This window comes from Callithrix jacchus, chromosome 22 (assembly GCF_049354715.1).
Source record: "Callithrix jacchus isolate 240 chromosome 22, calJac240_pri, whole genome shotgun sequence".
In the NCBI taxonomy this organism is placed as follows: Eukaryota; Metazoa; Chordata; class Mammalia; order Primates; family Cebidae; genus Callithrix; species Callithrix jacchus.
Window position 1 is genome coordinate 7,116,672 of NC_133523.1, and position 27,768 is coordinate 7,144,439.

The following is a 27,768-nucleotide window of genomic DNA, read 5'->3' on the forward strand; positions in this document are numbered from 1 at the left end:
CGCCTTAGTCGGCCCTCTAAGCATGGAGGGGGCGGGGTGGGGCTGCGGCACGCCTTGCTGTGAATAATTTAAAGGGGCCGCGCCTGCAGAGTCTGCCTAAACGCTGGCGGTGTTGGTGCGGAGTGGACCCCGGCTGCGGCCCCTGGGTAAGTCCGGGTTTCCGTCGGTCTCGCAGGCGTGTCCCTTCGAGGGGCATTAGCGAGCTTCCGCTTTCCCAAGTTCTGTCCTCCGATTCATGTTAACTTTCTACTTTCTGATGGTCCCATCCCTCCACTACCCGGCAGGTGTTTCCGCACCGGTAGCCAGGTGTGCCCTGGGGTGGAAGAGGACCTGCCACCCAGGAATTTTCCAAGAAACGAAGCCTCCAGGATTCCTTCTCCCGACCCCCGAATTTTCATTAATACTCAAGCGGTGTCCGAAACATCCTCAGCTTACCCCCAAAAAATCCCAGTAATATTCCAGCATGTCTCAGTATCTTCCAAGGAGACAGGACGCCCTCCCCAGGCCCGCACTCATAAGCACCCCAGGAATGTACCCACCCACCTCCTGGTTTTCCCAGCAGTAGTCCTGTAATCTTCAGAATCTCTCAGTAACTTTCCAGTACCCTCCCACCCCCATCCCAGTAATCCCAGCGTCCCTGGTTACGCCTCCCAGCAATGGCGCCAGCATCGGTCCCGGAGTCCCAGTGATGCTCCGTGCCATAAAGCCCCCATAACTTCGCTACTACGTGGTAGTAAATCTCCAGCAAAACCCAGCAGCCCCTTGCAAATCCACGCCACCCCAAGCATCCCAGGACTCTTCTGAAACGTGGGTATCAGACGCCTTCGGCGGGTGCCCCTGAGAGAACTCCTGTGCCCCCCAGCCCCTGGGTCTAACCGGGGGCAGGCTTGGGTTGGGAACCGGGTATCTAGGTGCCCACTCCCGGACCCCACGGCTTGCAGGCCCCAGTTTTCCTGGGGTGGGGCATTCAGTCTTCGACGGAGTAGGGGGTGCAGCCTCGGGGCTCGGGTGGTCAGGCTTGATCAATCCCGCAGAAGGCAGTGACCCAGGAGGAATTCACCGGCTGCAAGGAACTGTGCCCTGCGGGTACCTGCCTGCAGGCTGCTGACAGTGGGTGCCAGGTCCGCCTTTGGCCCCAGGGTGGGGGTGGACGGACGGGGCGTCTGGTAGGCCCTAGGAGTAGGCGAAGAGAACCAGGCAGGAAGCCGGGGACCCGCCTCACCTCCTGGCCGGGGCCGGGAGGTCGGTTTGCCCCATTCCTTAGTCCTGCCGCGTCCCTCTAGCCGCGCCCCTGACAGTGGGCGAAGCTACCCCCCCAGGGGGCGGGGTTCGAGCTGAGGGCAGGGCTTGAGGCAGGGGAGGGTCGGGCCCAGATTGACAACTTGCACGGATTCCTTAGACTCCTTGACTTCCCAGGACTCCGGGCTAGCAGATCTGCTGTCCAGCTGGAATCCACCGATGGAGGCTCCGCTGCAAACAGGAATGGTAAGGGGTGGGGCTGGGCGGGGCGGGGGAGGGATGCGAGGGTGGGACGCCGCGGGGACTACAACTTCCGGAATGCTCAGCGCGCATTACGTGTTCTGGCGAGGACACGTTGCGTCCGCTCCGGCGGAACTACGTTTCCCGGCATGCACTGCGGACTGCCGGGCCTCCGGGAAGAGTCGCGCCCCCGGGGAGCGAGCGGCGCTGGCCCATTCTGCAGATGGGGTTATCGAGTCACGAGTTGATTACAAACTCGTCGGGAGCGAAGGTGACGGAGAGGGATGGGGTCCAGGATGTCCCGGCCCCCGTGGAGGGCCGGGCGGGACGGATTTGCTGTCCGCAGCCAGTGCCCTTCGTCCCTCAGGTGCTGGGCGTGATGATCGGGGCCGGAGTGGCGGTCGTGGTCACTGCCGTGCTTATCCTCCTGGTGGTGCGGAGGCTGCGAGTGCCGAGTGAGCAACCGAGGGGCCCCTCTTGGGAGGCTGTGGGGTGGGGGGCCCAAATGCCCGGGTTCTGAAGCGGTAGAGTTGGGGATTTGCTGGCGTCTGCACTCAGTCCCCCAGCTCTGGCAACGTGGCGTCTGCGCAGAGCTCCTAGTGCCCCCGTCCCCACGTATCCTCAGAAACCCCAGCCCCGGATGGCCCCCGGTATCGGTTCCGGAAGAGGGACAAAGTGCTGTTCTATGGCCGGAAGATTATGCGGAAGGTGAGTCCGGGACCCCCTGCGGTCCGTCCTGACCACACTGAGGCCCCGCCCCTTCCCTATTTACATTTCTTAAGAGTCTACCACCAACCCCTCCTTGACGGAGAGCCCCAGGATCCATCCCCCTCTCCCCTAGGTTCTGAATTAGCAATTAACCCATCCCCTCCTTCATTCTCCCAGGTGTCACAGTCCACTTCCTCCCTCGTGGATACCTCTGTCTCCACCACTTCCCGGCCACGCATGAAGAAGAAACTGAAGATGCTAAACATCGCCAAGAAGTAAGTCTGTGCTGGGTGTGACTTGGTATTGGGGGTTATCTCAGGGGCCTTTTGAGTCATCAATGCACGCCAAAGTGTTGTGAAAATATTCCCATATCGGCGAGGTGCGGTGGCTCACGCCTGTGATCCCAGCACTTTGGGAGGCGGAGGCAGGTAAATCACTTGAGGTCAGGAGTTCGAGACCAGCCTGGCCAACATGGAGAAACGCTGTCTCTACTAAGGATGCAAAAATTAGCTGGGTGTGGTGGCGGGCGCCTCTAATCCCAGCTACTCAGGAGGTTGAGACAGAAGAATCACTTGAACCCGCAGGTGGAGGTTGCAGTGAGCTGAGATCGCACCACTGCACTCCAGCCTGGGTTACAGAGTGACACTCCATCTCAAAAAAAAAAGTCTTCTGGTATCAGAGGGACATCTCTGGACTCTGGTCTGAGGGGATATCTTAGAGCTCTTCCATACCAGACACGCTGTCTCTAGGGGTCTCTGTCCCGTGAGAGCCAGCTCAGTGATGTTCTCTTTCCACTGGGGTATCTGAGCTACTTGTTCCCAAGTCATTATCTCAGAGGTTTTGCCATATATTTGGGGGGATCTACATCAGGGGTCTCCATATGGGTTATTTCATGGGTCTCCTCACATGAGTGGTTTTATTCCAGAGTACCTCACTGACATCATTCTAAGTGTTTCTGTGATTTCCTAGAAGGACTATTTCCAGCCTCCAGCCTCTCTTCTCCAGGGGTTATCCCAGCCATCTCTCTACATCAGAAGCATCTCCCTTGGCCAGGCGAGGTAGTTCACAACTGTAATCCCAGAACTTTGGGAGGCTGAGGAAGGTGGATCACGAGGTCAGGAGTTCAAGACCAGCCTGACCAAAACGGTGAAACCCCATCTCTACTAAAATAAAAAAAAAAAAAAAATTGGCCAGGCACAGTGGCAGGGGCCTGTAATCCCAGCTACTCGGGAGGCTGAGGAGAATCGCTTGAACCCAGGAGGCAGAGGATGGAGAGAGCTGAGATTATGCCTGGGCAACAGAGCAAGACTCTGTCTCAAAAGTAAGAAAAAGAAGAAGCATCTCTTCTGTGTCATGGACCTTAGAGTTTTTCCCATATTAAGGCAGCTGTCTCAGGAGTTTCTAATCCCTAGGGGCTATCTCAGGAAACTTTTTGCACTAGAAACATAAGAAGGATACCTCAGATTCCTGTTGGTTGCAAGGAGCTATCTCAGGGTCTGCGAGAAAGGCTCTCCAACTCTCTTTGCAAGGTGGGTGCTGGCCCTGGGATCTCCTTGCATCATGGAGTCTACCTGAAGGTCTGCCTGGAGGGTGTCTTCACACTAGGGCATCATCCCAGGGCTCTCTGTGATCAGTAGTCCTGCAGTGGTAGCGCTTTCTATGAGTTGAGTAGAACGGCTGTTTTGGCCAGGTGTGGTGGCTCATGCCTGTAATCCTAGCACTTAGGGAGGCTGAGGTCGGCAGATCACCTGAGGTCAGGAGTTCAGGACCAACCTGGCCAACATAGTAAAACTCCGTCTCTACTAAAAATACAAAAATTATGCTTGCTGGAATATGCCTGAAAACAACAAAAATGTATCTATATATAAGAATTAGCTGGGTGTGGTGGCATGCGCCTATAGTCGCAGTTACTCAGGAGGCTGAGGCAGGAGAATCAATTGAACGAGGGAGGCAGAGGTTGCAATAGGCTGAGACCACGCCATTGCACTCCAGCCCGGGTGACAGAACAAAACTCCGTCTCAAAAAAAAGGGGGGGTGCTATCTCAAAGTTCCCCGTGACCACTTGAGGATCTATATCTCAGGTTTTTCCACATCACAGGACCTGTCTTCAGTGTTTGCACAGTCTTTTTTTTTTTTTTTTGAGATGGAGTCTCACTTTTTTGCCCAGGCTGGAGTGCACTGGCACAATCTCGTCTTACTGCTGTCTCTGCCTCCTGGGTTCAAGTGATTCTCCTGCCTCAGCCTCCCGAGCTGGCTAATTTTCGTGTTTTTGTTTGTTTGTTTTTAAATTTTATTTATTTATTTATTGAGATGGAGTTTTGCTCTTGTTATCCAGGTTGGAGTGCAATGGTGCGATCTCGGCTCACTGCAACCTCCTCCTCCTGGGTTCAGGCAATGCAATTCTCCTGCCTCAGCCTCCTGAGTAGCTGGGATTACAGGCACGCGCCACCATGCCCAGCTAATTTTTTGTATTTTTAGTAGAGACGGGGTTTCACCACGTTGACCAGGATAGTCTCGATCTCTTGACCTAGTGATCTACCTGCCTTGGCCTCCCAAAGTGCTGGTATTACAGGCGTGAGCCACCGTGCCCAGCCCTATTTATTTGTTTTAGAGACAGGGTTTCAGCATGTTGGCCAGGATGGACTCGATCTCCTGACCTTGGAATCCTCCTGCCTCAGCCTCCCAAAGTGCTGGGATTACAAGCGTGAGCCACCATGCCCAGCCTAATTTTCATGTTTTTAGTAGAGACGGGGTTTCACCATGTTGGCAGGCTGATCTTGAACTCCTGGCCTCATGATCCACCTATCTTGGCCTCCCAAAGTGCTGGGATTATTGGCCTGAGCCACCACGCCCAGCCAGTGTTACTCTTAAGGGACTACTCTGTTAGCTTCATGATTGTCAGAGGGCTATCTCAGCTTTCTTTGACCTAGGGAAGAGATAGCTCAAGATCTCCCTGATCAGAAAAAGAATAATAATTGTTATTATTGTTATTATTATTTTGGAGACAGGATCACAATCTATTGCTCAAGCAAAAGTACAGTGGCACCATCACAGCTCACTGCAGCCTTGACCTCCTGGGCTCAGGAGATCCTCTCCTGCCTCAGCGTTTTAAGTAGCTGGGACCACAGGCACGCACAACTATGTCTGGCTAATTTTTTAATTTTTCGCAGAGATTGGGGGGCAGGGGTCTCACTGTGTTGCCTAGGCTGGTCTTGAACTCCTGGCCTCAAGCAATCTTCCCGCCTCACCCACACAAAATACTGGTATTACAGGCATGAGCCACCACGCCCAGCCAAAAAAGAATTATATCTGAATTTCTTGATATCACTGAGTTTAATTCAGGGTCCCACCTTCTGAGGTCTGTCGCAGGGATCTTCTGCCAGTGGAGGATCTCTCAGCAATCACTGTGACTTGTGGGAAGGGTATCACGCAGGTCCACAATTAGCAGAGGGGCTACCTCTGAACTCTCCACTCTTGTTATGTTGTTTGTGAGATGGAGTCTCACTCTTGCCAGGCAGTGGCGCAATCTTGGCTCACTGCAACCTGCCCCTCCCGGATTCAGGTGATTCTCCTGCCTCAGCCTCCCGAGTAGCTGGGACTACAGGCACAAGCCACCATGCCCAGATAATTTTTGCATTTTTTTATAGATGGGGTTTCACCATGGCCAGGATAGTCTTGATCTCATGACCTCTTGATCTGCCTGTCTCGGCCTTCTGAAGTGCTAGGATTACAGCCATGAGCCACTGCACCCAGCTTGGATTCTCCACTTATGATGAGGGCTACTTCAGGGATCTCTGGCCATCAGAGGGGCCGTCTCAAGGTTCTCTGAGACCTGGGAGGAAGGTCTATCTCAGGAACATTTACATAGAGCAGCGCGGCTGTATGTGGGGTCTTCGCATATATTGGAAGCCATGTCAAAGGCACACCCATGTTAAGGGGGCTGTCTCAGGAATCTACTCTGTGACTACTGGGAGGACCTTTTCTAGGCCCCTGTGACAAACACGGGTACCATTTCCAGGCCTACCCTTATCTTGGAAGCTGTGTCGGGGGTCTGTCTCCCTAAAGGGTTCAGCTCAGGGGCCTATGCCTAGTGGAGGGGCCATCTCAGAGAAATTTAGGTCTGGGTCATTGGGTTTTTCCATAAAGGGCCAGATAGTAAACGTTTCAGGCCAGCCACATACCATCTCCATTGCAGCTCTTCAACTCTGCTGCAAGGGAGCAGCCAGAATGATATGCAAATACATGAATATGGCTTTGCACCAATAAAACTTTATTTACAAAAATAGGTGGCCGGCTGGGTGCCATGGCTCATGCCTGTAATCCCAGCACTTTGGGAGGCAGAGGCAGGCGGATCACCTGAGATTAGGAGTTTGAAACTAGCCTGGCCAACATGGGGAAACCCCATCTCTAATAAAAATACAAAATATTAGCTGGGCATGGTGGCGGCCACCTGTAGTCCTAGCTCCTCAGGAGGCAGAGGCAGAAGAATTGCTTCAGCTGGGAGGTGGAGGTTGCTGTGGGCCGAAATTTCGCCACTGCACTCCAGTCTGCGTAAAAGAGTGAGACTCTGCCTCAAAAAAAAAAAAAAAAAAATAGGTGGCCGGCCTGATTTGACCAGCGAGTCAGAGTTTGCTGTATGTGAGCCCTGGGGAAGGGAGTATGTGGAAGTCTTAGGTTTGCCTGAGCCTTCTCCCTGTCCCCCTCATCCCCACACCCCTCTTCCCACCAGGATTCTGCGCATCCAGAAAGAGACACCCACGCTGCAGCGGAAGGAACCCCCGCCCGCAGTTCTGGAGGCCGACCTGACCGAGGGTGACCTGGCTAACTCCCATCTGCCCTCTGAAGTGCTTTATATGCTCAAGAATGTCCGGTCAGTGTCAGGGGTGCGGGCAGGGGTGGAGGGCTGCAGACCTGGGGTCTCCCTGACCTCCTGCCTCTGTCCCCCATTGCCTGCCCAACAGGGTGCTGGGCCACTTTGAGAAGCCGCTCTTCCTGGAGCTCTGCCGCCACATGGTCTTCCAGCGGCTGGGCCAGGGTGACTATGTCTTCCGGCCGGGCCAGCCGGACGCCAGCATCTATGTGGTGCAGGACGGGCTACTGGAACTCTGTCTGCCAGGGCCTGTGAGTGGGCTCCCGCAGGGGCTGCTGCAGGAGGATGGGTGGTACCAGTAGGGATGGGCCGCAGGTGTTGGTCTGTAGATGCATCATCGTAGATGTATCATCGGAAGTCAGGGGAAAGGGTAACCAAGGACATTTGGGGTGGTCTGCACGGTTGCTCAGTAGATACCGGTATTGAACGACGGGAGATACCTGCTCGCTGGAAGGCTTGGCGGGTTCCCCTGGGAAGGGATGGGAGGCGTCACTGATCATAGGGATGGGTGAGGGGTAAAATGCTAGTCACCAGGGCAAGGCCACTGAGGGTCCACGGTCCCCTGTGTCTCAGGACGGGAAGGAGTGTGTGGTGAAGGAAGTGGTTCCCGGGGACAGCGTCAACAGCCTTCTCAGCATCCTGGATGTCATCACTGTGAGTGACCAGTTCCTAGGGCAGCAGGGGCGTGGCCATTAGATGGGGCAGGATCAGGGGGTACAAGGACCTACCAAGGGACTGGATTGAAGGAAATCACCGGGTCCCCATTCTCTGATTCATTCCTGATGCTGCCGATAGCCCCTGCCCTGATCTTTCTTCACACCCTCCCCTCCCCCAGGGTCACCAGCATCCCCAGCGGACCGTGTCTGCCCGGGCGGCCCGGGACTCCACGGTGCTGCGCCTGCCGGTGGAGGCGTTCTCTGCTGTCTTCACCAAGTACCCGGAGAGCTTGGTTCGGGTTGTGCAGGTCAGCTGGCCTTTGCCTCCCGTCACCCACCCAGGGACCCCACCCTGGCCCCACCCATTCCAGGCTTCATTGGGCCGGGGCCCAGCAACCATCAGGCGCTGGAGCTGTGGTTATCAGGCCCAGAGCAGCCAGACGTCTGCAGCTGCTGACTCCTCCCTTAACTGCTTCGCCTCATTTCCCCAGATTGTGGGTCTCTCCCTGGTTCCCGTGTCCCCACCCCTCATGCTGTGAACTAGCCTGGCCCACCTTCTGGCCCTGCCCCTGCCCCCGCCCCATCTAATGGCCACGCCCCTCGAGCCTGCAGATCATCATGGTGCGGCTGCAGCGAGTCACCTTCCTGGCACTGCACAACTACCTGGGTCTGACCAATGAGCTCTTCAGCCACGTGAGTGGATGACGGGGAGCGAGCATGGGGGGATGGGGACGAGGTCAGGATGGGGCTCCCAGGACAGGCCACAAGCTGTTCTCTGTCCCCAGGAGATCCAGCCCCTGCGCCTCTTCCCCAGCCCCGGCCTCCCAACGCGCACCAGCCCTGTGCGGGGCTCCAAGCGGATGGTCAGCACCTCAGCTACAGACGAGCCCAGGGAGACCCCTGGCCGGCCACCTGACCCCACCGGGGCTCCGCTGCCTGGACCTACAGGTACCCGGGGAACCGGGGCTGGCAGAGCCCAATCTCCCAGGAAGCCCCGTCTCAGCGCCCAACCCCTTTTTCAGTTCTGCAGAGATTCATCCTGACCCTGTCTAGCCCTTCAGGGACCTCATAGCTGGGTCCCCAGGTCTGACTCCTCTCTGGTCCCCCGGAAGCTCTGGCCTCAACCCCAGGGAGCCATTGGAATTGCTTTAACTAGTCCCCGGCGTCTCCTTATCTCCCAATCTGCTAAACCGACCAGTGGCTCTGAGGGGTAGGAGCCTGAACACGTGTCTCCCCCAGGGGACCCTGTGAAGCCCACATCCCTGGAAACCCCCTCGGCCCCTCTGCTGAGCCGCTGCATCTCCATGCCCGGGGACATCTCAGGTTTGGAGCACTGGGTCTGAGGGGAGGGCCATGGAGCTTCCAGGTTTGAATCCAGGTGGTACTGCCTGCCCATCTTGATTTTTTTTATATGCAAGATGGGAATACTGCCAGTACTTCCTCAGGCACTTTTTCGTAGACGTTTATTGAGATCGTGCTTCTCCCATCTGTGTTGAGCAGGATTCAGAGGGAGAGTGCAGGCATCAATTAGTCATGTCTGCTACAGCAGGTGGCCTTTGGCACACTGGTATCCATTGGTCTCAGACTGCAACCGTGGTCACTCTCATCTTTTTCTTTTCTCATTTCTTTACTTGTCTTGTGTTTTTTCTTTTCTTTTGAGACCTGTCTCCCAGACTGGAGTGCAGTGGTGCCATCGTAGCTCATTGCAGCCTTGAACTCTTGTGCTCAAGGGATCCTCCAGCCCCAGCCTCCCAAAGAGCTGGAACTACAGGCCTGCACCACCACATCTGGTTCATTTTTTAAAAATCTTACTCTCATCTTTATGGCTTTTGTTGCCCCCCTGCCCACCTGCAGGCTTGCAGGGCGGTCCCCGCTCCGACTTCGACATGGCCTATGAGCGTGGCCGGATCTCCGTGTCCCTGCAGGAAGAGGCCTCTGGGGGGTCTCAGACAGCCCCCGCTAGGGTAAGGCCTGGGACCCTGGCCAGTGGTGGAGCCTGCTGGGGGAAGGTGGCCAGGAAGGAGCAGCAGGAGGTCACAAGCTTGTCCCACTCAGACCCCCACTCAGGAGCCACGTGAGCAGCCTGCGGGCGCCTGCGAATACAGCTACTGTGAGGATGAATCGGCCACCGGTGGCTGCCCCTTTGGGCCCTACCAGGGCCGCCAGACCAGCAGCATTTTCGAGGCGGCAAAGCGGGAGCTGGCCAAGCTGATGCGGATCGAGGTGGGCCGCCAAGGGGAGCTGGGCATGGGGCACAAGGGAGGTCTGGCTGTGCCCATCTCAACCCCCTCCCTCCCTCCCCAGGACCCCTCCCTCCTGAATAGCCGAGTCTTGCTGCATCACGCCAAAGCTGGCACTATCATTGCCCGCCAGGGCGACCAGGTGAGGCTGACCCCTGACCTCTAACCATGCCACCTGAGATTGTTCCCTCTGACTTCTGTGACCTCTGCTCCCTGCCCTGTGACTGTAAGACCTGCACCTTTCCCTGTAGAAGCAGACCCCTCTCGTCCTATCATTTCCAACCTGTAATCCCTGGATCCTGTGACCACCACCCCTAACCCTACCCCATGTCTTCTGGACCTGTCAACCCTTCACCTGTGACCCCTGAACCTTTGGTCCTAGGACCCCCAGCTCCTAGAGCTCTTCCACTTGCCCTGGTTCTTCCTGTCATTCTGTTTTCTGAACTTATGATCCTGCAGTATTCACTAGCGTGTCTGCTTCTCACCCTGTCCCCTGCCAGGATAAAGGCTCAATAAATGGCTACAAATCGCCATCTGGCCCTGGAAGGCCATGAACCAGCCCTGGGGGCGGGGTTTTGGGGCCTCCTGGAGGCACCGAGGATATGTAGGAAAATGTATCCTGCCAGTCTGTCCACTGTCCATATGGGGAAACTGAGGCCCATCAAGGGTTAGCGACCTGACCACCAGCTGAAAGGAAACCCCAGGGTAGGAGGAAGAGGAGGAAAGTGGAAACCCACACTCTGCCCCCAAAGTGTGGCAGAGGATGGATGATCTAGAAGGTTCTCTGCTTCCTTATCAGTGGAATGGGGCAATAAAGAGGAGACACTCAGTTCGCAGAACCCCAATGAGACTTTCTTTTTCTTTTTTTTTTTTTTGAAACAAAGTCTTGCTCTTATTGGCCACAGTGGAGTGCAGTGGCGTGATCTCAGCTCACTGCAACCTCCGCCTCCTGGAATCAAGGAGTTCTCCTGCCTCAGCCTCCCTAGTAGCTGGCGTTACAGAGTCGTAACGCAGCTGTACCGAGAACAGCTGGCAAAAGCCCCAACTTTCTCTCCAGAAAAAAGCCCAGCTAATTTTTGTATTTTTAGTAGAGATGGGGTTTCACCATGTTGGCCAGGCTAGTTTTGAACTCCTGACCTCAGGTGATCGACCCGCCTCAGCCTCCCAAAGATCTGGGATTACAGGCGTGAGAAGCTGCACCTGGCCTACTGAGACATGTTTGACTGTCAGGACTTCACAGGGTGCTGCTCCTGACAGCTGGTGGTAGAGACCAGGAATGCTGAAATGTACAGAGCAGCACACCGGAACGATCCGGTCCCTTATCCACAGTGTGAGGTTTGCAAGAGTGACAGGCACCCAGGGAGGGAGTTTAGCAGCAGCTTACAGTGAGGGGGGACCTGAGGTGACAATGAACTGTCCTAGGTACTGGGACCCCAACAGCACCCAAGGCTTGGGGGAGAGAAGCTGGGGCCAGGGTTGGGGTGGGGTGGGGGCTGTGGTTGCACTGTTAGCCAGCTAGGTTGTTGCTGTGTTACTTGAGCCAGTGACTCTGCTGTCCCCTTCGGCTGCACATGGCAGGGATGGGCTCTGTTTCTGGAGAGGAAGTTGAGGCTTTTGCCAGCTGTTCTTGGTACAGCTGAGGAAGTAAGGTCACCTTGTGGCTTCTTTGGGGTCCCCTGGGCCCTCCTTATCTGGGAGACTCTGTTGGGTACAACCCAGCCCTGGCCTGTCAATGTACCAGGCTGGTCTGCAGCCCCGCAGAGCTTCTTGGGGTTGGGTGAACTTTGGTAGGGAGCCCTGCTCTGCTGTGCTTCTCCTTGAAACTTTTTTTTTTTTGAGACAGTGTCTCTCTGTCGCCCATGCTGGAGTGCAGTAGTGCGATCTCGGCTCACTGCAACCTCTGCCTACTGGATTCAAGTGATTCTCCCACCTCAGCCTCCCTAGCAGCTGGGACTACAGGCATGTGCCACTATGCCTGGCTAAGTTTTGTATTTTTAGTAGATACAGGGTTTTGTCATGTTGCCCAGACTGGTCTCAAACTCCTGGCCTCAAGTGATCTGCCCTCCTCGGCCTCCCAAAGTGCTGGGATTACAGGTGTGAGCCACCGCACCTGGCCACAGTCTGGAAATTCTGTCTTAGAAAGTTCCACCATGTGTTGAAATCTCCTGGGACTGGCACCTCACCCAGGGGTCCCTGCAGGGTTTTAGGGGGTGGAGCTTCATTGGGTCCCAGACAGGTGGGTGTGGTGGATAAAGAAGATATCTCTCCATTTCTGGGCAGTTTCAGTTCCTTATTTATAAAGGGGTGGACAGGACCCCTTTATAAATAAGGAACAGACAGGTGTCTGGCTGGTCAGGCTACCCAAAGATGAAAGAAACATGTTTACCCAGCATTTTCTCCATCCTGGACGCTGTCTGGGGGCTGGACAAGAGGCAGAAAGGGCTGGGCATCATGGCTCATGCCTGTACTCTCAGCACTTGGGGAGGCTGAGGTGGGCAGATCACTTGAGATCAGGAGTTCGAGGCCAGCGTGGCCAACATGGTGAAACCCCATCTCTGCTAAAAATATAAAAATTAGCCAGGCATGGTGGCGGGTGCCTAAAGTTCCAGCAACTTGGGAGGCTGAGGCAGGAGAATCGCTTGAACCCAGGAGGCAGATATTGGAGTGAGCCGAGATTGTGCCACTGCACTCCAGCCTGGGCGACAGAGTGAGACTCTGCCTCAAAAAAAAAGCAGGACAAGCCCTCAGTGGTCCCTGCCCTTGGGCAGCCCACAGTGTTCTTGAAGGATTACACCAAGCCTTGTAAAATCATAAGTGCTTAGCGCTACAAAGGGGATGATCTTGGCGTTACAAAGTCTGGCTTAGACAGGGTGGCATCTCTGAGGGCATGACCTAAGAAGAAAGGAGGGGGAGGAACAAACAGTACAGCGGGAGGAAAGGTCATTCTCAGCAAAGGGAAGAGCTTGTGCAAATGGCGTGTGGTCGGTCAGAAGAAACAAGTTGATCTCTAAGAAACAGGAAGTAAGTGGGCCTCAAGTGGAACAGTATTTTTGGGGGTCGTGTAATAGGTTTATTGAGCTATATTTCATGTACCATACAGTTCCCCCATTTGAAGTATGTATTTTAGGTCGGGCACAGTGGCTTATGCTTGTAATGCAGCATGCCCTCCACTTTGGGAGGGCAAGGTGGGGAGGATCTCTTGAGTCCAGGAGTTCAAGACCAGCTTGGGCAACATGGTGAAACCCAGTCTCTACAAAAAAACAAAAAAATGTGGTGGCACATACCTGTGGTCCTAGCTACATGGAAAGCTAAGGCAGGAGAATCACTTGAGCCCAGGAGGTCGAGGCTGCAGTGAGCCCTGTCTTAAAAAAAAAAAAAAAGTATATATGCTTTTTAGTAACCATTACCACAGTCTACTTTATTTTGTTTTATTTTAAAGAATGAAAAAGAGAAAGAAAGAAAAAAAGAGTAAAAAGAAGAATGAAAGAAAGTTTTATTTAATTTTTTGAGACACAGTCTCTGTTGCCCAGGCTGGAGTGCAATGGCGCTAGCTCTGCTCACTGCGACCTCCGCCTTCCAGGTTCAAGCGATTCTCCTGCCTCGGCCTCCCAAGTATCTGGGATTACAGGTGCCTACCACCACGCCCAGCTAATTTCTGTATTTTTAGTAGAGACAGGGTTTCGCTGTGTTAGCCAGGATGGTCTCGATCTCCCAACCTTGAGATCCGCCTGCCTTGGCCTCCCCAAGTGTTGGGATTACAGGCATGAGCCACCTCGCCCAGCCTCCTTTTTTTTTTTTTTTTTTTTTTTAAGGTAGGGTCTCACTGTGTTGCCCAGGCTGGTCTTGAATTCCTGAGATCAAGTAATCCTCCTGTGTTGACCTCCCAAAGTGCTTGGACATATGTTTTCATTTCTCTTGGGTATATACCTAGGAGTTAAATTGCTGGGTTATAAGCTAACTCTTTGCCTTTTATTTATTTATTTTTAAAGCAGGAGTCTCGCCATGATGTCCAGGCTGGAGTGTAGGTTGCCATCTTGTCTCACTGCAACCTCTGCCTCGCAGGTTCAAGCAATTCTCCTGTCTCAGCCTCCTGAGTAGCTGGGACTCCAGGCACATGCCACCACATCCAGCTAATTTTTGTATTTTTAGTAGAGATGGTGTTTCACCATATTGGTCAGGCTGGTCTCAAACTCCTGACCTCAAGTGATCTGCCTGCCTCAGCTTCCTGAAGTGCTGGGATTACAGGCGTGAGCCACTGGCTCAACCCATATTTTTCTTAACCCTTCCTTCCTTCTTTATATATTCTTCCTGTGGGGCACGTTGACCTAAGCTGGGGTGGGGTCCACGCTGTCCGGGTTCAGTGTTCATTTCGGCCCCTCCCCACACAGGATGTGAGCCTACACTTCGTGCTCTGGGGCTGCCTGCACGTGTACCAGCGCATGATCGACAAGGCAGAAGATGTATGCTTGTTCGTGGCGCAGCCCGGGGAGCTGGTGGGGCAGCTGGCGGTGCTCACTGGAGAACCTCTCATCTTCACTCTGCGAGCCCAGCGCGACTGCACTTTCCTGCGGATCTCCAAGTCCGACTTCTACGAGTATGACTGGGCCCGAGGGTGGGGTGCGGGTTGCACTCAGAGAACCTTAACTTGTGGGAATGTCCGGGACCCCGTCCCTCAATCCCACTCCTGGAAGAGCAGAAGGGAGCCCCCAGCGCTGGCCTCCCAGCACCCGTGTAAGACAATTTTGAGGCCTTCCTCTTTCATCCCAAGTTATCACCCATTTTCTCCACTCCTGGGGTGCTCCAGGGAACCCCCGGCCCGGCCCATGCACCTCCTCCTTTCACCTGCAGAATCATGCGCGCACAGCCCAGTGTGGTGCTGAGCGCGGCGCACACAGTGGCAGCCAGGATGTCGCCCTTCGTGCGCCAGATGGACTTTGCCATCGACTGGACGGCGGTGGAGGCGGGACGAGCGCTGTACAGGTGGAGCTCCTACTGCCCTGCTCAGGCTCTACCTAGGGGTGGGGACCTAGACCTGGTAAGACCTTGCTGACTGCCACGCCCACCCAGGCAGGGGGACCGCTCCGACTGCACCTACATCGTGCTCAACGGGCGGCTGCGTAGCGTGATCCAGCGAGGCAGTGGCAAGAAGGAGCTGGTGGGCGAGTATGGCCGAGGCGACCTCATCGGAGTGGTGAGCGCGGCCCCACCCACCCCCACCCACTGACCTCTGGCCAGTCCCCCCACGACGTGCACACATCATCCCGGGTAATCCAGGGAGTAGTGAAAGCAACTCCTGACCTCCGAGGTCACCCAGTCCACTCCCTACCCAGACTTCATTTCGTTGGAAAAGAGAACCCCGCCTGTCGTGGATCCCTGTCCTTTGCTGCTCCCTGGAGTTCTAATGGGTCGCGAGCGAGGCTTGCTTCCCTGCACCGCCATTACGGGGAAACCCTAGGTGGGGCAGTACGGCCCCTCTCCACCCATCTTTGGCCTCCCCATTCCCCGCCCAAGCAGCCCCAGTCATGCACGCGGCCCCCCAGGTGGAGGCGTTGACCCGGCAGCCGCGAGCCACGACGGTGCATGCGGTGCGCGACACGGAGCTGGCCAAGCTCCCCGAGGGCACCTTGGGTCACATTAAACGTCGGTACCCGCAGGTGCGGCCCGTTGTGGGTGGGGCAGAGGGGCGGAGGTGGGACGTGGGGCCCAAGGGAGGGACTTAGGGAGGGCGAGGCCGTGGGAGGGGCTCTTGGGGGTGGGACTCAGGAGTTCCGGCAGATGAGGGAGAGGTGGGACTCGAACAGCAGCTTCCCGGGTCTCACTGAAATGCCGGTCTCCAACGCCCGCAGGTCGTGACCCGCCTCATCCACCTGCTGAGCCAGAAAATTCTAGGGAATTTGCAGCAGCTGCAAGGACCCTTCCCAGGTGAGAGCCGGTCGGCCCGGGGCATGCTGGGAAATGTAGTCCCGTGCTCAGAGCATGCTGGGAGGGAAGCCTTTTTCCTGAGTGATGCTGGGAAACGGAGTTCCGTGAATAAATCTTGCCCTGGCCGGTTTCAAACCGGAAGTAGGACCGTGGTGCAGTATATCCTGAGAATTGGAGTTCGTCTTCCTGAGCATGCTGGGAAACGGAGTCCTTGAACCCGGGCGTGCTAGTTAGGGGCCCGAACGTGAATCAGTGGTGCTGAGGACTGAATCTTTGGTGCTGGAATTTGCCTGGGAGTCAGGGTTTGCTGGGAAGTGCACAGCCTAGACGTAGTGAGAAAGGGAGTCCTAGATCAGAATATGATGGCAGGGCCAGGCATGGTGGCTCATGCCTGTAATCCCAGCACTTTGGGAGGCTGAGGCAGGAGGATTGCTTGAGCCCAGGATACTGTGTTTGAAACCAGCCTGGGCAACATAGTGGGACCCCCGTCTCTACAAAAGTTTCAAACATTAGGTGAGTGTGGTGGCACATGCCTGTAGTCTCAGCTACTCAGGAGGCTGAGGCGGGAAGATTGCTTGAGCCCAGAAGGTAGAGGCTGCAGTGAGCCCTGATTGTCTCACTGCACTCCAGCCTGGAGAACAGAGCTAGAGCCTGTTTCAGAAAAAATAAAACAAACAAACTCCCCATATCGTGATGGCAAATAGTCAATGGATTATTGTTTAAGATCCTGGGCACCTTGCCTTCTGAAGTTACAGGGATGCTGGGAGATGTAGCTCCCCATCTCAGCCTGTGGTTTCAGTGAGCTAGAATAGAATGTGGAGTGCAGTAGGTTGGAGGCCTGCTGAAATGTGGGCCTGAGTTTCTACATTGTGGTGGCCATATTCTGGACCAGTCTAGCAACCTAGATACCCCTTTTTCCTCGAGGGGTGATACCCAATTGGCCCTGACCCCCAGATCCCCCAAGGCAGAGGCAGGGCAGTAGTGGCAGAAAAGACATCATTAAGAAACTACAGAAGCTGAGTACAGTAGCTCATGTCTGTAATCCCAACACTTTGGGAAGCTGAAGTAGGTGAATCACCTGAGGTCAGGAGTTCGAGACCAGCCTGACCAATTTGGTGAACCTCAGTCTCTTAAAAAATTAAATAAATAAAAGTACAAAAACTAGCCAGGCCTAGTGGTGGGTGCCTACAATCCCAGCCACTTGAGAGACTGAGGCAGGAGAACTGCTTGAGCCAAGGAGGTGGAGGTTCCAGTGAGCCGAGACTGTGCCACTGCACTCCAGCCTAGGCAACAAGAGCAAAACTCCATCTCAAAAAAGAAAAAGAAAGAAAGAAATTACAGATAAATAACAAATATAATACCTGGAAGACAAAAGAGGGTCATGATGGCATGTGACTGGCAGAGGGAGGGAGGAAGGGAGGGAGAAAGACGCTTTTCTAAAGACAGTGAGCTGAGACTTGACCATTGAGAGGGGCCAGACATGGAAGAGAAACCAGAGGTGCTGCAGTGGTGGCTGGTGGTTTTGAAGCACTGAAAGGAGGAAAGTGATCAAGGGGAGAGATGGAGCGGGGCTGAGGGGTAAGTCGCATAGCGGCTAGGGGCTGCGGACACGTTTTTGAGCTTAGTTCGATTGGTATAGGGGAGGAGGGATTCCACCAGTGAGAAGGCAGCGAGAGGTCTAGGCAAGATATGGGAGTTGACAACAGCTTGGTCTGGGCTGTCAGTGGAGAACTTGGGAAGCAACAAATGGGTCAAAAGTAGCTTTATTTCTTTTCTTTCCTTTTGGCTTTTTTTTTTTTTTAGACAAAGGACATGGTCTCACTCTGTCACCCAGGCTGGAGTGCGGTGGCACAGCTCACTGCAACTTCTGCCTCCTGGGTTCAAGTGATTCTGCTGCCTCAGCCTCCCAAGTAGCTGGGATTCCAGGCATACACCACCATGCCTGGCTAATTGTTTTGTATTTTTAGTAGAGTGGGGTTTCTCCATGTTGGCCAGGCTAAAAGTACCTTTATTTCTGCCTCGTTTTATGTTCAGGTCCCTCCATTGGACAAAGAAACCAAGGCCAGAATGGGGTGGGGGCACTGGCCGATTGATTGATCTCCCAAGCACAGGGATTCTGAATGGTTGTAGAGTTGTGTAATGGATCCCACTGAGGTGATTAGGGTCCCACACAGAGGGTGGATGACCAAGTTTTAACCAAAAAGGGGACAGTGGTTGAGGCTGAGGGTCCAGGACTAGAGCTATGGCTTTCAGTATGGTAGAGTCAAGACTCTGGGCAGCTAGGGGCTGCAGTTTGCTAGGGGAGAGGAGGGGCAGGAGGAATTTCAGATGCGGAGGAAGAAGAAGAGGAGGAGGAGGAGGAGATGGAGATTCATCTCTCCAGACACAGGTTCGCACCACAGATCTCATCCATTGGGTTCTCAGCAGGCTCTGGGCTGGGTGTCCCCCCTCACTCGGAACTCACCAACCCAGCCAGCAACCTGGCAACGGTGGCAGTCCTGCCTGTGTGTGCTGAGGTGCCCATGGTGGCCTTCACACTGGAGCTGCAGCACGCCCTGCAGGCCATCGGTCAGTGGGGTGAGGGGCATGGGTGGGGGCTGGCCATGGGGGGGGACTAGTGAGAGAGTTTGGGTGGGTCGGTTGGGGGTTGGGGGGGAACCAGGGTCACAGAGGTGGGGTAATGGATATTCTCTTCTGAGTTAGGCCCCTGCTTTGTGGAGCATGGTTTCCAACCTCCCTTCCCCACCTACTTCTAGGTCCCACGCTACTCCTTAACAGTGATATCATCCGGGCACGCCTGGGGGCCTCCGCACTGGATAGGTGTGTGTCGAGGAAGGGAGTGGGGAAGGTGATGGGTGGGCTTGGAGCCCCAAATTCTTTCAGACCTAGATTCAAGTTCTCATCTTCCGGCCGGGCACGGTGGCTCACACCTGTAATCCTAGCACTTTGGGAAGCCGAGGTGGGTGGATCACCTGAGGTCAGGAGTTCAAGACCAGCCTGGCCATCATGGTGAAACCCCATCTTTAAAAAAAAAAAAGCTCTTATCTTCCAACCACGAAACATGCGTCCTACCCATAGGTCAATAGGGAGATTCGCAGTGGTGTGAATCTGCCCACCGGGGCACAGACTTCCATGGTGGGAGTTTGGGTGTCTAAGCTCCTCCCAGCAACGGAGCTATGTGATCTTGGGGAGCACACAACCCCAGGCCAGCCCCAGGATGACGCTGCCCCCATCCCACCCCAGCATCCAAGAGTTCCGGCTGTCAGGGTGGTTGGCCCAGCAGGAGGACGCACACCGCATCGTACTCTACCAGACGGACGCCTCACTGACGCCCTGGACCGTGCGCTGCCTGCGCCAGGCTGACTGTATCCTCATCGTGGGCCTGGGGGACCAGGAGCCTACCCTCGGCCAGGTCAGGAGGCCGTGTCCCCTCTCACTCACCTCGGGTCCCGTCCCTTGCCCTCCTGTGCCTACACCAGGCCACATGCACCCTCGCATGGGGGTAGGCAATCAGGACCCAGGTGTGGCTAGGTGGTGGCGGGGCAGCCGGTGACCTCCGCTGTCCATCTTCTGCAGCTGGAGCAGATGCTGGAGAACACAGCCGTGCGTGCCCTCAAGCAGCTCGTCCTGTTGCACCGAGAGGAGGGTGCGGGCCCCACGCGCACCGTGGAGTGGCTCAATATGCGTAGCTGGTGCTCCGGGCACCTGCACCTGCGCTGTCCGCGCCGCCTCTTCTCGCGCCGCAGCCCCGCCAAGCTGGTGAGGAGCGGGCCGGCCCCCACTTTTCAGGGGAATGGCTACTAGGCGTGGTTTGTGATATTGGGGCGGGGCCTGGGAGATCTGGGGTCAGGTTCAAAGGTAAGGGTGTGGGGGTGGGTATCTGTCGGACCCCACCTTCATGCTACTGGGTCACGGCTCTCTCCTTCATCCCAGCATGAGCTCTACGAGAAGGTTTTCTCCAGGCGCGCGGACCGGCACAGTGACTTCTCCCGCTTGGCGAGGGTGCTCACAGGGAACACCATTGCCCTCGTGCTGGGCGGGGGCGGGGCCAGGTGAGGGGCGGGGCTTGCTCTCTGGGGGCGGGGCCTGAGTGTCCGAGGGTGGAGCTTCCCGGGAGAGACCCTGTGAGTGCGGGCCTGCCCTTTGTTCCTTAGCTGTGTGGGAGGTGGGAGGAGGAAGGGGCAGAGGAATTCGAGTGGGGCCTAGAGGGTCACTGGGCCCGTTTTCCTGGCAGGGGCTGCTCGCACATTGGGGTGCTGAAGGCATTAGAGGAGGCGGGGGTTCCTGTGGACCTGGTGGGAGGCACGTCCATTGGCTCTTTCATCGGGGCCCTGTACGCTGAGGAGCGCAGCGCCAGCCGCACAAAGCAGCGGGCCCGGGAGTGGGCCAAGGTGTGTGTTGGGAGGAGGGGTTGTGGCACCCCAGGTGCGCTGTAAAACCCGTGGCTCCACCCTAACCTCATCCCATGGGGGGCCTCCTGACTTAGGGTGACCCTTCCTGATGGAATCTGTGAACCCCACCTGTCCGGACTTTTCATAGATACACCTCTAGGACTCTGAGTGACCACTCTGGGACTTTCTGTCTAGTGACCCCAACCTATAGCCCCTAGCTAGAGCACCCAGGGCCCTTGGTGACCACATCATCCCTAAGTGCTCCTTTTTTTGTTGTTCGTTTGTTTGAGTTGGAGTCTCGCTCTGTGGCCCAGGCTGGAGAGCAATGGTGCGATCTCAGCTCACTGCAGTCTCCACCTCCTCCGTTCAAGTGATTCTCCTGCCTCAGCCTCCCAAGTAGCTGGGACTACAGGCGCGCCCCACCAACCCAGCGAATTTTTTTTGTATTTTAGTAGATACAGGGTTTTACCATGTTGGCTAGGCTGGTCTCAAATTCCTGGCCTCAAGTGATCTGCCCACCTCAGGCTTTCAAAGTAGTGGGGGAGTCATGACGTCAGCCACTGCGCCAGGCCCCTAAGTGCTCCTTGCTCACTCTCTAGGGGGAACCCTATCTGTGACCCCACATGACCTCTATTTGACCCTGTCTGGCCCCCTTGTTCCTAGAGCATGACTTCGGTGCTGGAACCAGTGTTGGATCTCACGTACCCAGTCACCTCCATGTTCACTGGCTCTGCCTTTAACCGCAGCATCCACCGGGTCTTCCAGGATAAGCAGATTGAGGTAGGCCCACCCCATCCCTTGCCCTGCCCACCCCTCCCGAAAGGGTTCCCCTATTCCTCCCCCACCTCGGTCCCTCTCCCTACAGGACCTGTGGCTGCCTTACTTCAACGTGACCACAGATATCACTGCCTCAGCCATGCGAGTCCACAAAGATGGTGGGTGTCCCCGCCCAGCCCGCAGCAACCGCTGACGCCACATGGGGTTGGGGGGATGCTTCCGGGAGGGCCGCTGAGCGTCTGGGACGTTGTTAACACGAGTGACCGTCCACCCCGGCCCGATCACCGACCACTAACCGCCACCCACTAATGCCCCGGAGACCCCAGGTACGTCTGTCCTCAGGGGAGGGGAGCAGGAAGGCTCGTCGGGCACCTTACCACCCTCACGCCGTCCCCACAGGCTGCGTGTGGCGTTATGTCCGGGCCAGCGCCTCCTACTGCCCCTACCTGCCCCCACTGTGCGACCCCAAGGACGGGCACCTGCTGGTGGATGGGTGCTACGTTAACAACGTCCCAGGTCAGCGAGTCTACCGGGCTGGCGGGTCTTCCGGCATGTCTGAGCGTGTCTGTGCGTGTCTGTGTCTGTGTGTCCCACCGCGCAGGCTCCCTGTGGCGGTATGTGCGCGCCAGCATGACGCTGTCGGGCTACCTGCCCCCGCTGTGCGACCCCAAGGACGGGCACCTGCTCATGGATGGCGGCTACATCAACAACCTGCCAGGCAAGTGGCTGCCCGAGCTGCCCACATATGCGAGCCCCCCCCCAGCACCACATGCATGGGCACACACAGACTGGATCTGGGACAGGATGCATGCCCAAGCCACCTGTGCAGGGGTGTAGACACACACACGCGCACGCACACACACACACACACACACACAGTCACGTGCACAAGATGATACATGGATGTGCTCATGGACGGCAAAATGTGCGGTTAAAATCTACATCCTGGCTGGGTGCAGTGACTCACACCAATAATCCCGCACTTTAGGAGGCTGAGGCAGGCAGATTACCTGAGGTCAGGAGTTTGAGACCATCCTGGCCAACATGGTGAAACCTGTCTGTACTCAAAATAACAAAAAACTAGCTGGGCATGGTGGTGGGTGCTTGTAATCCCAACTACTCCAGAGGCTGAGGCAGGAGAATCCCTTGAACCTGGGAGGTGGAGGTTGCAGGGAGCCGAGGTGGTGCCATTGCACTCCAGCTTGGGTGACAGAGCAAGACTCCGTTTAAAAAAAAAAAAACTACAGCCACCTGCTGGTGTGTTGTGTTAAGCCCAAATGGGTGTACACTTGAGGGAAGGGTGCCCATGTCCACATGCACATCAGGGAACGTGCAGGTGAAATGCGACACTCATATGCATGCACACCAGCTACACACACATGCATTCCCTCAGGGGCGGGTAAGGCACATGCACACGTGTAAACACAGCCAGGTACATGAGCACAGGTGAGCACGTGTCAGTGAAAGAGGTCATCTGTCTATGCAAGCCAGTCTGTCCCAGTCGCCCTGGACGTTCCCTAAAACATGCACGGATGTGCACACATGTAGAAGGGATGCCATAGCTCTGTGACCTGGTTAAGCCAGGCCTGCCACCTTTATGGGTGGACGTGAGAGGCGGGCAGGTACACAACTTAAAATTTTGGCCGGGCACAGTGGCTAATGCCTGTAATCCCAGCACTTTGGGAGGCCAAGGCGGGAGGATCACCTGAGGTCAGGAGTTTGAGACCCACCTTGCCAACATAGTGAAACCCCATCTCTATTAAAAATACAAAAATTAGCTAGGCATGGTAGTGGGTGCCTGTAATTCCAGCTACTCAGGAGGCTGAGGCAGGAGAATCGCTTGAACCCAGGGGCAGGAGGTTGCAGTGAGCCAAGATTGTGCCACTTCCCTCCAGCCTGGGCAAAAGAGTGAGACTGCCTCAAAAAAACAGCAAAAAAAATTCCACACCCAGAAGAATTTTTTTTATACCCAAATAGACATGTATGATAGCTGCACACATGCTTACAGTCTTGTAGGCCAGGGGTGGGCAAACTATGACCCACAGGCTGAATCTGGCCCTCTGTTTGATTTTATAAATAAAGCTTTATTGAGCCAGGCAGGGTGGCTCACACCTGTAATCCCAGCACTTTGGGAGGCTGAGGCAGACAGATCACCTAAGGTCAGGAGTTCAAGACCAGCCTGACCAATATGGCAAAATGCTGTCTCTACTGAAAATACAAAAATTAGCTGGGTGTGGTGGCACACACCTGTAATCTGAGCTACTCAGGAAGTTGAGGCAGGAGAATTGCTCGAACCCAGGCGAAGGAAGTTGCAATGAGCCGAGATCACGCCACCGCACCTCAGCCTCGGCAACAGTGAAAGTCCATCTCCGAGACAAAGGAAACCAAAACCAAAAAACATTTGATTGAGACATAGCCCACCCAGTCATTTCTGTGGCTGCTGCTGCGCAGCAGATACGGAGTCACTGGGACAGAAATCATGTGGTTCACAAAGACAGAGTTACCTCCTCTCAGCCCTTTGCAGAGTTTGCCAACTCCTCCCACTGCTATAGGCTTTCTAGACAGATAAACACATGTCGTAAACCCGTTCACATAAGTATGTGTGTGCAGACCTGCAGGTGAGAGCACGGAGATACACAAGGAAACACGTCTGGACACTGATCCAGCTCTGTGTGGACTGTAATGAACATGAACAGGCCTGGGTGTGTCTACAGAGATGAAGGCACAGCCAGAGATGGACCTGTTTGCAGAAACAACCTCCCATGGGGTCTTAGACAGCAGGGCTGCAAGCAGGAACACACGGACACACGGATGTGGACACGTGGACCTAAACCCGTAGAGAAGCTCTAGGGAGCTTGTTTGAAATCTCCATCCACCTGCTGGTGTGCTGTGTTAGGCACAAGTGGATATACATTCAAGATCGCTTACAGGAGATGCATGTGTAAAGTCCAGTAGAGAACTGGGTGTCTTCCTGGGCTGGGTCTGGCTACAGGACATTGGTTTTGCTTCCCCAGAATCACTGGGAGATTCTCCCTAAGGCACACAACCATGCAGACACAGGCCCATGGACACACCACCACCCCCATCCACTCTCTGTCCCGCTTCCTTAGTCTCCCCCAGTCCCTTCTCCTTGCTCTCTGTCCCTTATCTCAACCTCGAGAACCCCCTCTGTGCCTGGGTTCTTGCTCCTTTTTGTGTCTCTGACCTGGGTATCTCTTATTCCTGCTGTCTCTACTCTGTCTCTCTGTCTCTCTTTCCTTCTACATCTCTGTTTCCCTTGTGTCTGGCCTCATGTCTCTTCTCCCACTGCCTTTGTCCCTGATTCCCCAGAACTCAGGACTCCCAATACTTGCTGGGCGTGGTGGCTCTCACCTGTAATCCCAACACTTTGGGAGATCGAGGTGGGCGGATCACTTGAGGTCAGGAGTTCGAGGCTAGCCTGGCCAACATGATGAAACCCCATTTCTACTAAAAATAAAAAATTAGCCAGGCATGGTGGTGTCTGGCTCTAATCCCAGCTACTCAGGAGGCTGAGGCAGGAGAATCACTTGAACCGGGGAGGCAGAGGTTGCACTGAGCTGAGATGGCACCACTGCACTCCAGCCTGATGACAGAATCAGACACTGTCTCAAAACAAAAAAACCCAACACCTGATCCCACCCCCTCAACTTAAATTGCATCATTTTCTACCCTGTACATGACAGCATGTTGTTTGCATATATGGTTTTTCTATGTGTGATCATTTGCATGATGGCATCTGTACAACTGGGTTGAACATCTCTGCCCCGGGCCCCCGAGGGGAGAGCAGCCTGGTGACCCCCCTGGCCCCACAGCGGACATCGCCCGCAGCATGGGTGCCAAAACGGTCATCGCCATCGATGTGGGGAGCCAGGATGAGACAGACCTTAGCACCTATGGGGACAGCCTGTCCGGCTGGTGGCTGCTGTGGAAACGGCTGAACCCCTGGGCAGACAAAGTGAAGGTTCCAGACATGGCCGAGATCCAGTCCCGCCTGGCCTACGTGTCCTGCGTGCGACAGCTGGAGGTGGTCAAGTCTAGCTCCTACTGCGAGTACCTGCGCCCGCCCATTGACTGCTTCAAGACCATGGACTTCGGGAAGTTCGACCAGATCTATGTGAGTGGGCAGGAGTGGCATGGTGCCTGCATATTTAAGAAGCAAAGCATTGCCGGTGGTTTGGCAAAGCTTTGCCACTTAAAGCCCAGAGCAGTGTGAGGGGGAGGAATCCAGGAATCCCATCTGGAATCTGTGGGAAACAGATCTGTGATCCGTTAGTGATGTCTGCAGGGGATGTGGTAGGGGTGTGGCTGTGCACTAACTGTTTCTCCTTTTGAGCCAGCTGCACCCCTGGAAGCACTGTATAGCAATTTCTAGTGCCATTTCTGCGTTGGGAATAAGACTAGTGATGGAGTAGTAGTGATGTCTGTCACAGGTCCAAGAGAGGGCGGTAGCAACGTGTGTGTTAGATGCCACCGACCCTGAAAAACGTCCCATAACCCTAGCCAACTGAAATTGATCAGGGGGCCAGACATGGTGACTCATACCTGTAATCCCAGCACTTTGGGAAGCTGAGGTGGGAGGATTGCTTGAAGCCAGGAGTTCAAGACCAGCCTGGGCAACATAACAACACCCTGACTCTACAAAGATTAAAAATAAAAAATTAGCTGGGTGTGGTGGTGAATGCCTGTCACCCCAGCTACTCGGGAGGCTGCAGTGGGAGGATCGCTTGAGCCCAGGAGTTCAAGGCTGCTGTGAGCTGTGATTGCATCACTGTACTCCAGCCTGAACGACAGAGCAAAACTCTGTCTCTAAGAAAAAGAAAGGGCCAGGCACAGTGGCTCATGCGTATAATTCCAGCATTCTGGGAGGCCGAGGCAGGCAGATCACTTGAAATCAGGAGTTCGACACCACCTGGTCAACGTGGTAAAACCTTGTCTCTACTAAATATACAACAATTAGCCGGGTGTGGTGGCACATGCCTGTAGTCCTTGCTACTTGAGAGGCTAAAGCAGGAGAATCGCTTGAACCCAGGAGGCGGAGGTTGCAGCGAACCAAGATTGTGCCACTGCACTCAAGCCTGGGAGTGCAGTCTCAAAAAATAATGATTTTAAAAATTAAATATTAAAATAATAAACATTTTTTTTAAAAAAGAAATAGATCAGTAGCTGCAGCCCAGAAGCCCTGAGTCTGAGTAGAAATGTATGATGTCCTTTGTGGGCTCACTGGGCTAGCATGCCATGAGAAACTTAAAATGTTTGCTGTGGACTTGGGAGATGGCGATATCCACAGATGTACTCCCTGTTTGCCGACTTCAGAGTAAGCTTGCACATCATCACCTTGTGTTATTTGGTACCCAACACCCTGCCTGGGGCCAAATGGGAAAGAACATGGAGAGATTGATTGGTAATGTCTGTCAACAGCAGGACAGGGAATGTGTGGGTGAGTGTGCCATGTGCAGCTGACTGTGAAATAGGTTTAGTCTCAAATGCCAGCTCCTCCAGAACATCAGGCTTTTGAGGGACCAGAGAAGGGGCAGACAGAGTGGGGACAAGCAAAGCAAGATTGCAGGCATGGACTTAGCCCCTCACTTCCCATAGGATGTGGGCTACCAGTACGGAAAGGCAGTGTTTGGAGGCTGGAGCCGTGGCAACGTCATTGAGAAAATGCTCACAGACCGGCGGTCTGCAGACCTCAATGAGAGCCGCCGTGCAGATGTAAGCCTGTGATGCTCCCATACTGGGGCCACTCTGACTCCAGTGATTCCAAAGCCGAGCCCCCGAAAGTCTCCCACAAATCTCAGATGGCCCCACATATCCCTGGGTTTTGCTGAGCTCTCAGACCTCTGCTGACTTCAGAGAGTTCCCACCCTAGGATCTTCTCTAAGCCCCAAATGCACCACTGGGCCCCCCAGGGGCTCCAAGACTCTATGACTTCCCCAAGAGCCTCACCAACGTCACCCCACAGGTGCTTGCTTTCCCAAGCTCTGGTTTCACTGACTTGGCAGAGATTGTGTCCCGGATTGAGCCCCCCACGAGCTATGTCTCCGATGGCTGTGCTGATGGTGAGGTGCCCAGGGGACTCCCAAGAGGGAGGGGAGTGGCTTGAGTTGTCAGGCCAGCCTTGATCCCCTCACCCATGCCCTGCTCCCCATTCCAGGAGAAGAGTCAGATTGCCTGACAGAGTATGAGGAGGATGCTGGACCCGACTGCTCAAGGGATGAAGGGGGGTCCCCTGAGGGCGCAAGCCCCAGCACCGCCTCTGAGATGGTGAGAATGGGCAGCCCAGGGCCCCTCACATCCTCGGGAGGGTCATGAGTACAGTGGGAGGGGGTGTATCTGAGAACCTATATGCTGGGTGCTGGATGACATGTGCGCAGTGAGGTATCAGTGTCCCATACTGGTGACATGCGCGTATGTGACCTGTCCCTGCAGGAGGAGGAGAAGTCGATTCTCCGGCACCGGCGCTGTCTGCCCCAGGAGCCACCTGGCTCAGCCACAGATGCCTGAGGACCTCGCCAGGGGTCACCCCTTTGTCCCCGCCCCTGGACTGGGCTGGGGATGGCCCTGTGGGGGTACTCACCCCCTCTCCTGCTGCTATGCCTGTGACCTCCGGGGCCCACACACTGGATTGACCAGCCCCGAGGGGGCACAGTGCTGCACTGATGACTTGACCAGTCCCCTCCCCCAATAAACTCACCTCTTGGAAA

The 27,768-nt window shown here is 55.2% G+C and overlaps 1 protein-coding gene across 48 annotated transcripts; it reads left to right on the forward strand.

Moving 5' to 3' along the window:
* The first annotated feature begins 94 nt into the window (after positions 1-94).
* On the forward strand, positions 95-27,768 carry PNPLA6 (patatin like domain 6, lysophospholipase). 48 transcript variants are annotated; one of them, XM_054249496.2, is made up of 37 exons: positions 95-146; positions 285-807; positions 1,035-1,121; positions 1,417-1,485; positions 1,847-1,934; positions 2,105-2,187; positions 2,365-2,462; positions 6,917-7,057; positions 7,149-7,308; positions 7,631-7,711; positions 7,893-8,021; positions 8,326-8,406; positions 8,499-8,661; positions 8,953-9,036; positions 9,568-9,677; positions 9,769-9,936; positions 10,018-10,095; positions 13,534-13,581; positions 14,342-14,547; positions 14,802-14,933; positions 15,021-15,144; positions 15,494-15,607; positions 15,800-15,875; positions 18,300-18,443; positions 18,632-18,695; positions 19,119-19,287; positions 19,452-19,634; positions 19,809-19,927; positions 20,110-20,266; positions 20,930-21,046; positions 21,132-21,201; positions 21,645-21,761; positions 24,877-25,178; positions 26,660-26,776; positions 27,027-27,123; positions 27,219-27,328; positions 27,494-27,768. In XM_054249496.2, the coding sequence occupies exons 4-37, from the start codon at positions 1,459-1,461 to the stop codon at positions 27,566-27,568; spliced, it is 4,032 nt and encodes a 1,343-aa protein (XP_054105471.1). In that variant the 5' UTR covers positions 95-146; positions 285-807; positions 1,035-1,121; positions 1,417-1,458; the 3' UTR covers positions 27,569-27,768. The 48 variants fall into 48 exon arrangements, 35 of the variants coding, with proteins under 35 accessions (XP_054105471.1, XP_078216493.1, XP_078216500.1 ...); XM_078360367.1 differs by having other exon boundaries at positions 1,038-1,121; XM_078360374.1 differs by lacking the exons at positions 13,534-13,581; positions 21,645-21,761 and adding an exon at positions 21,443-21,559.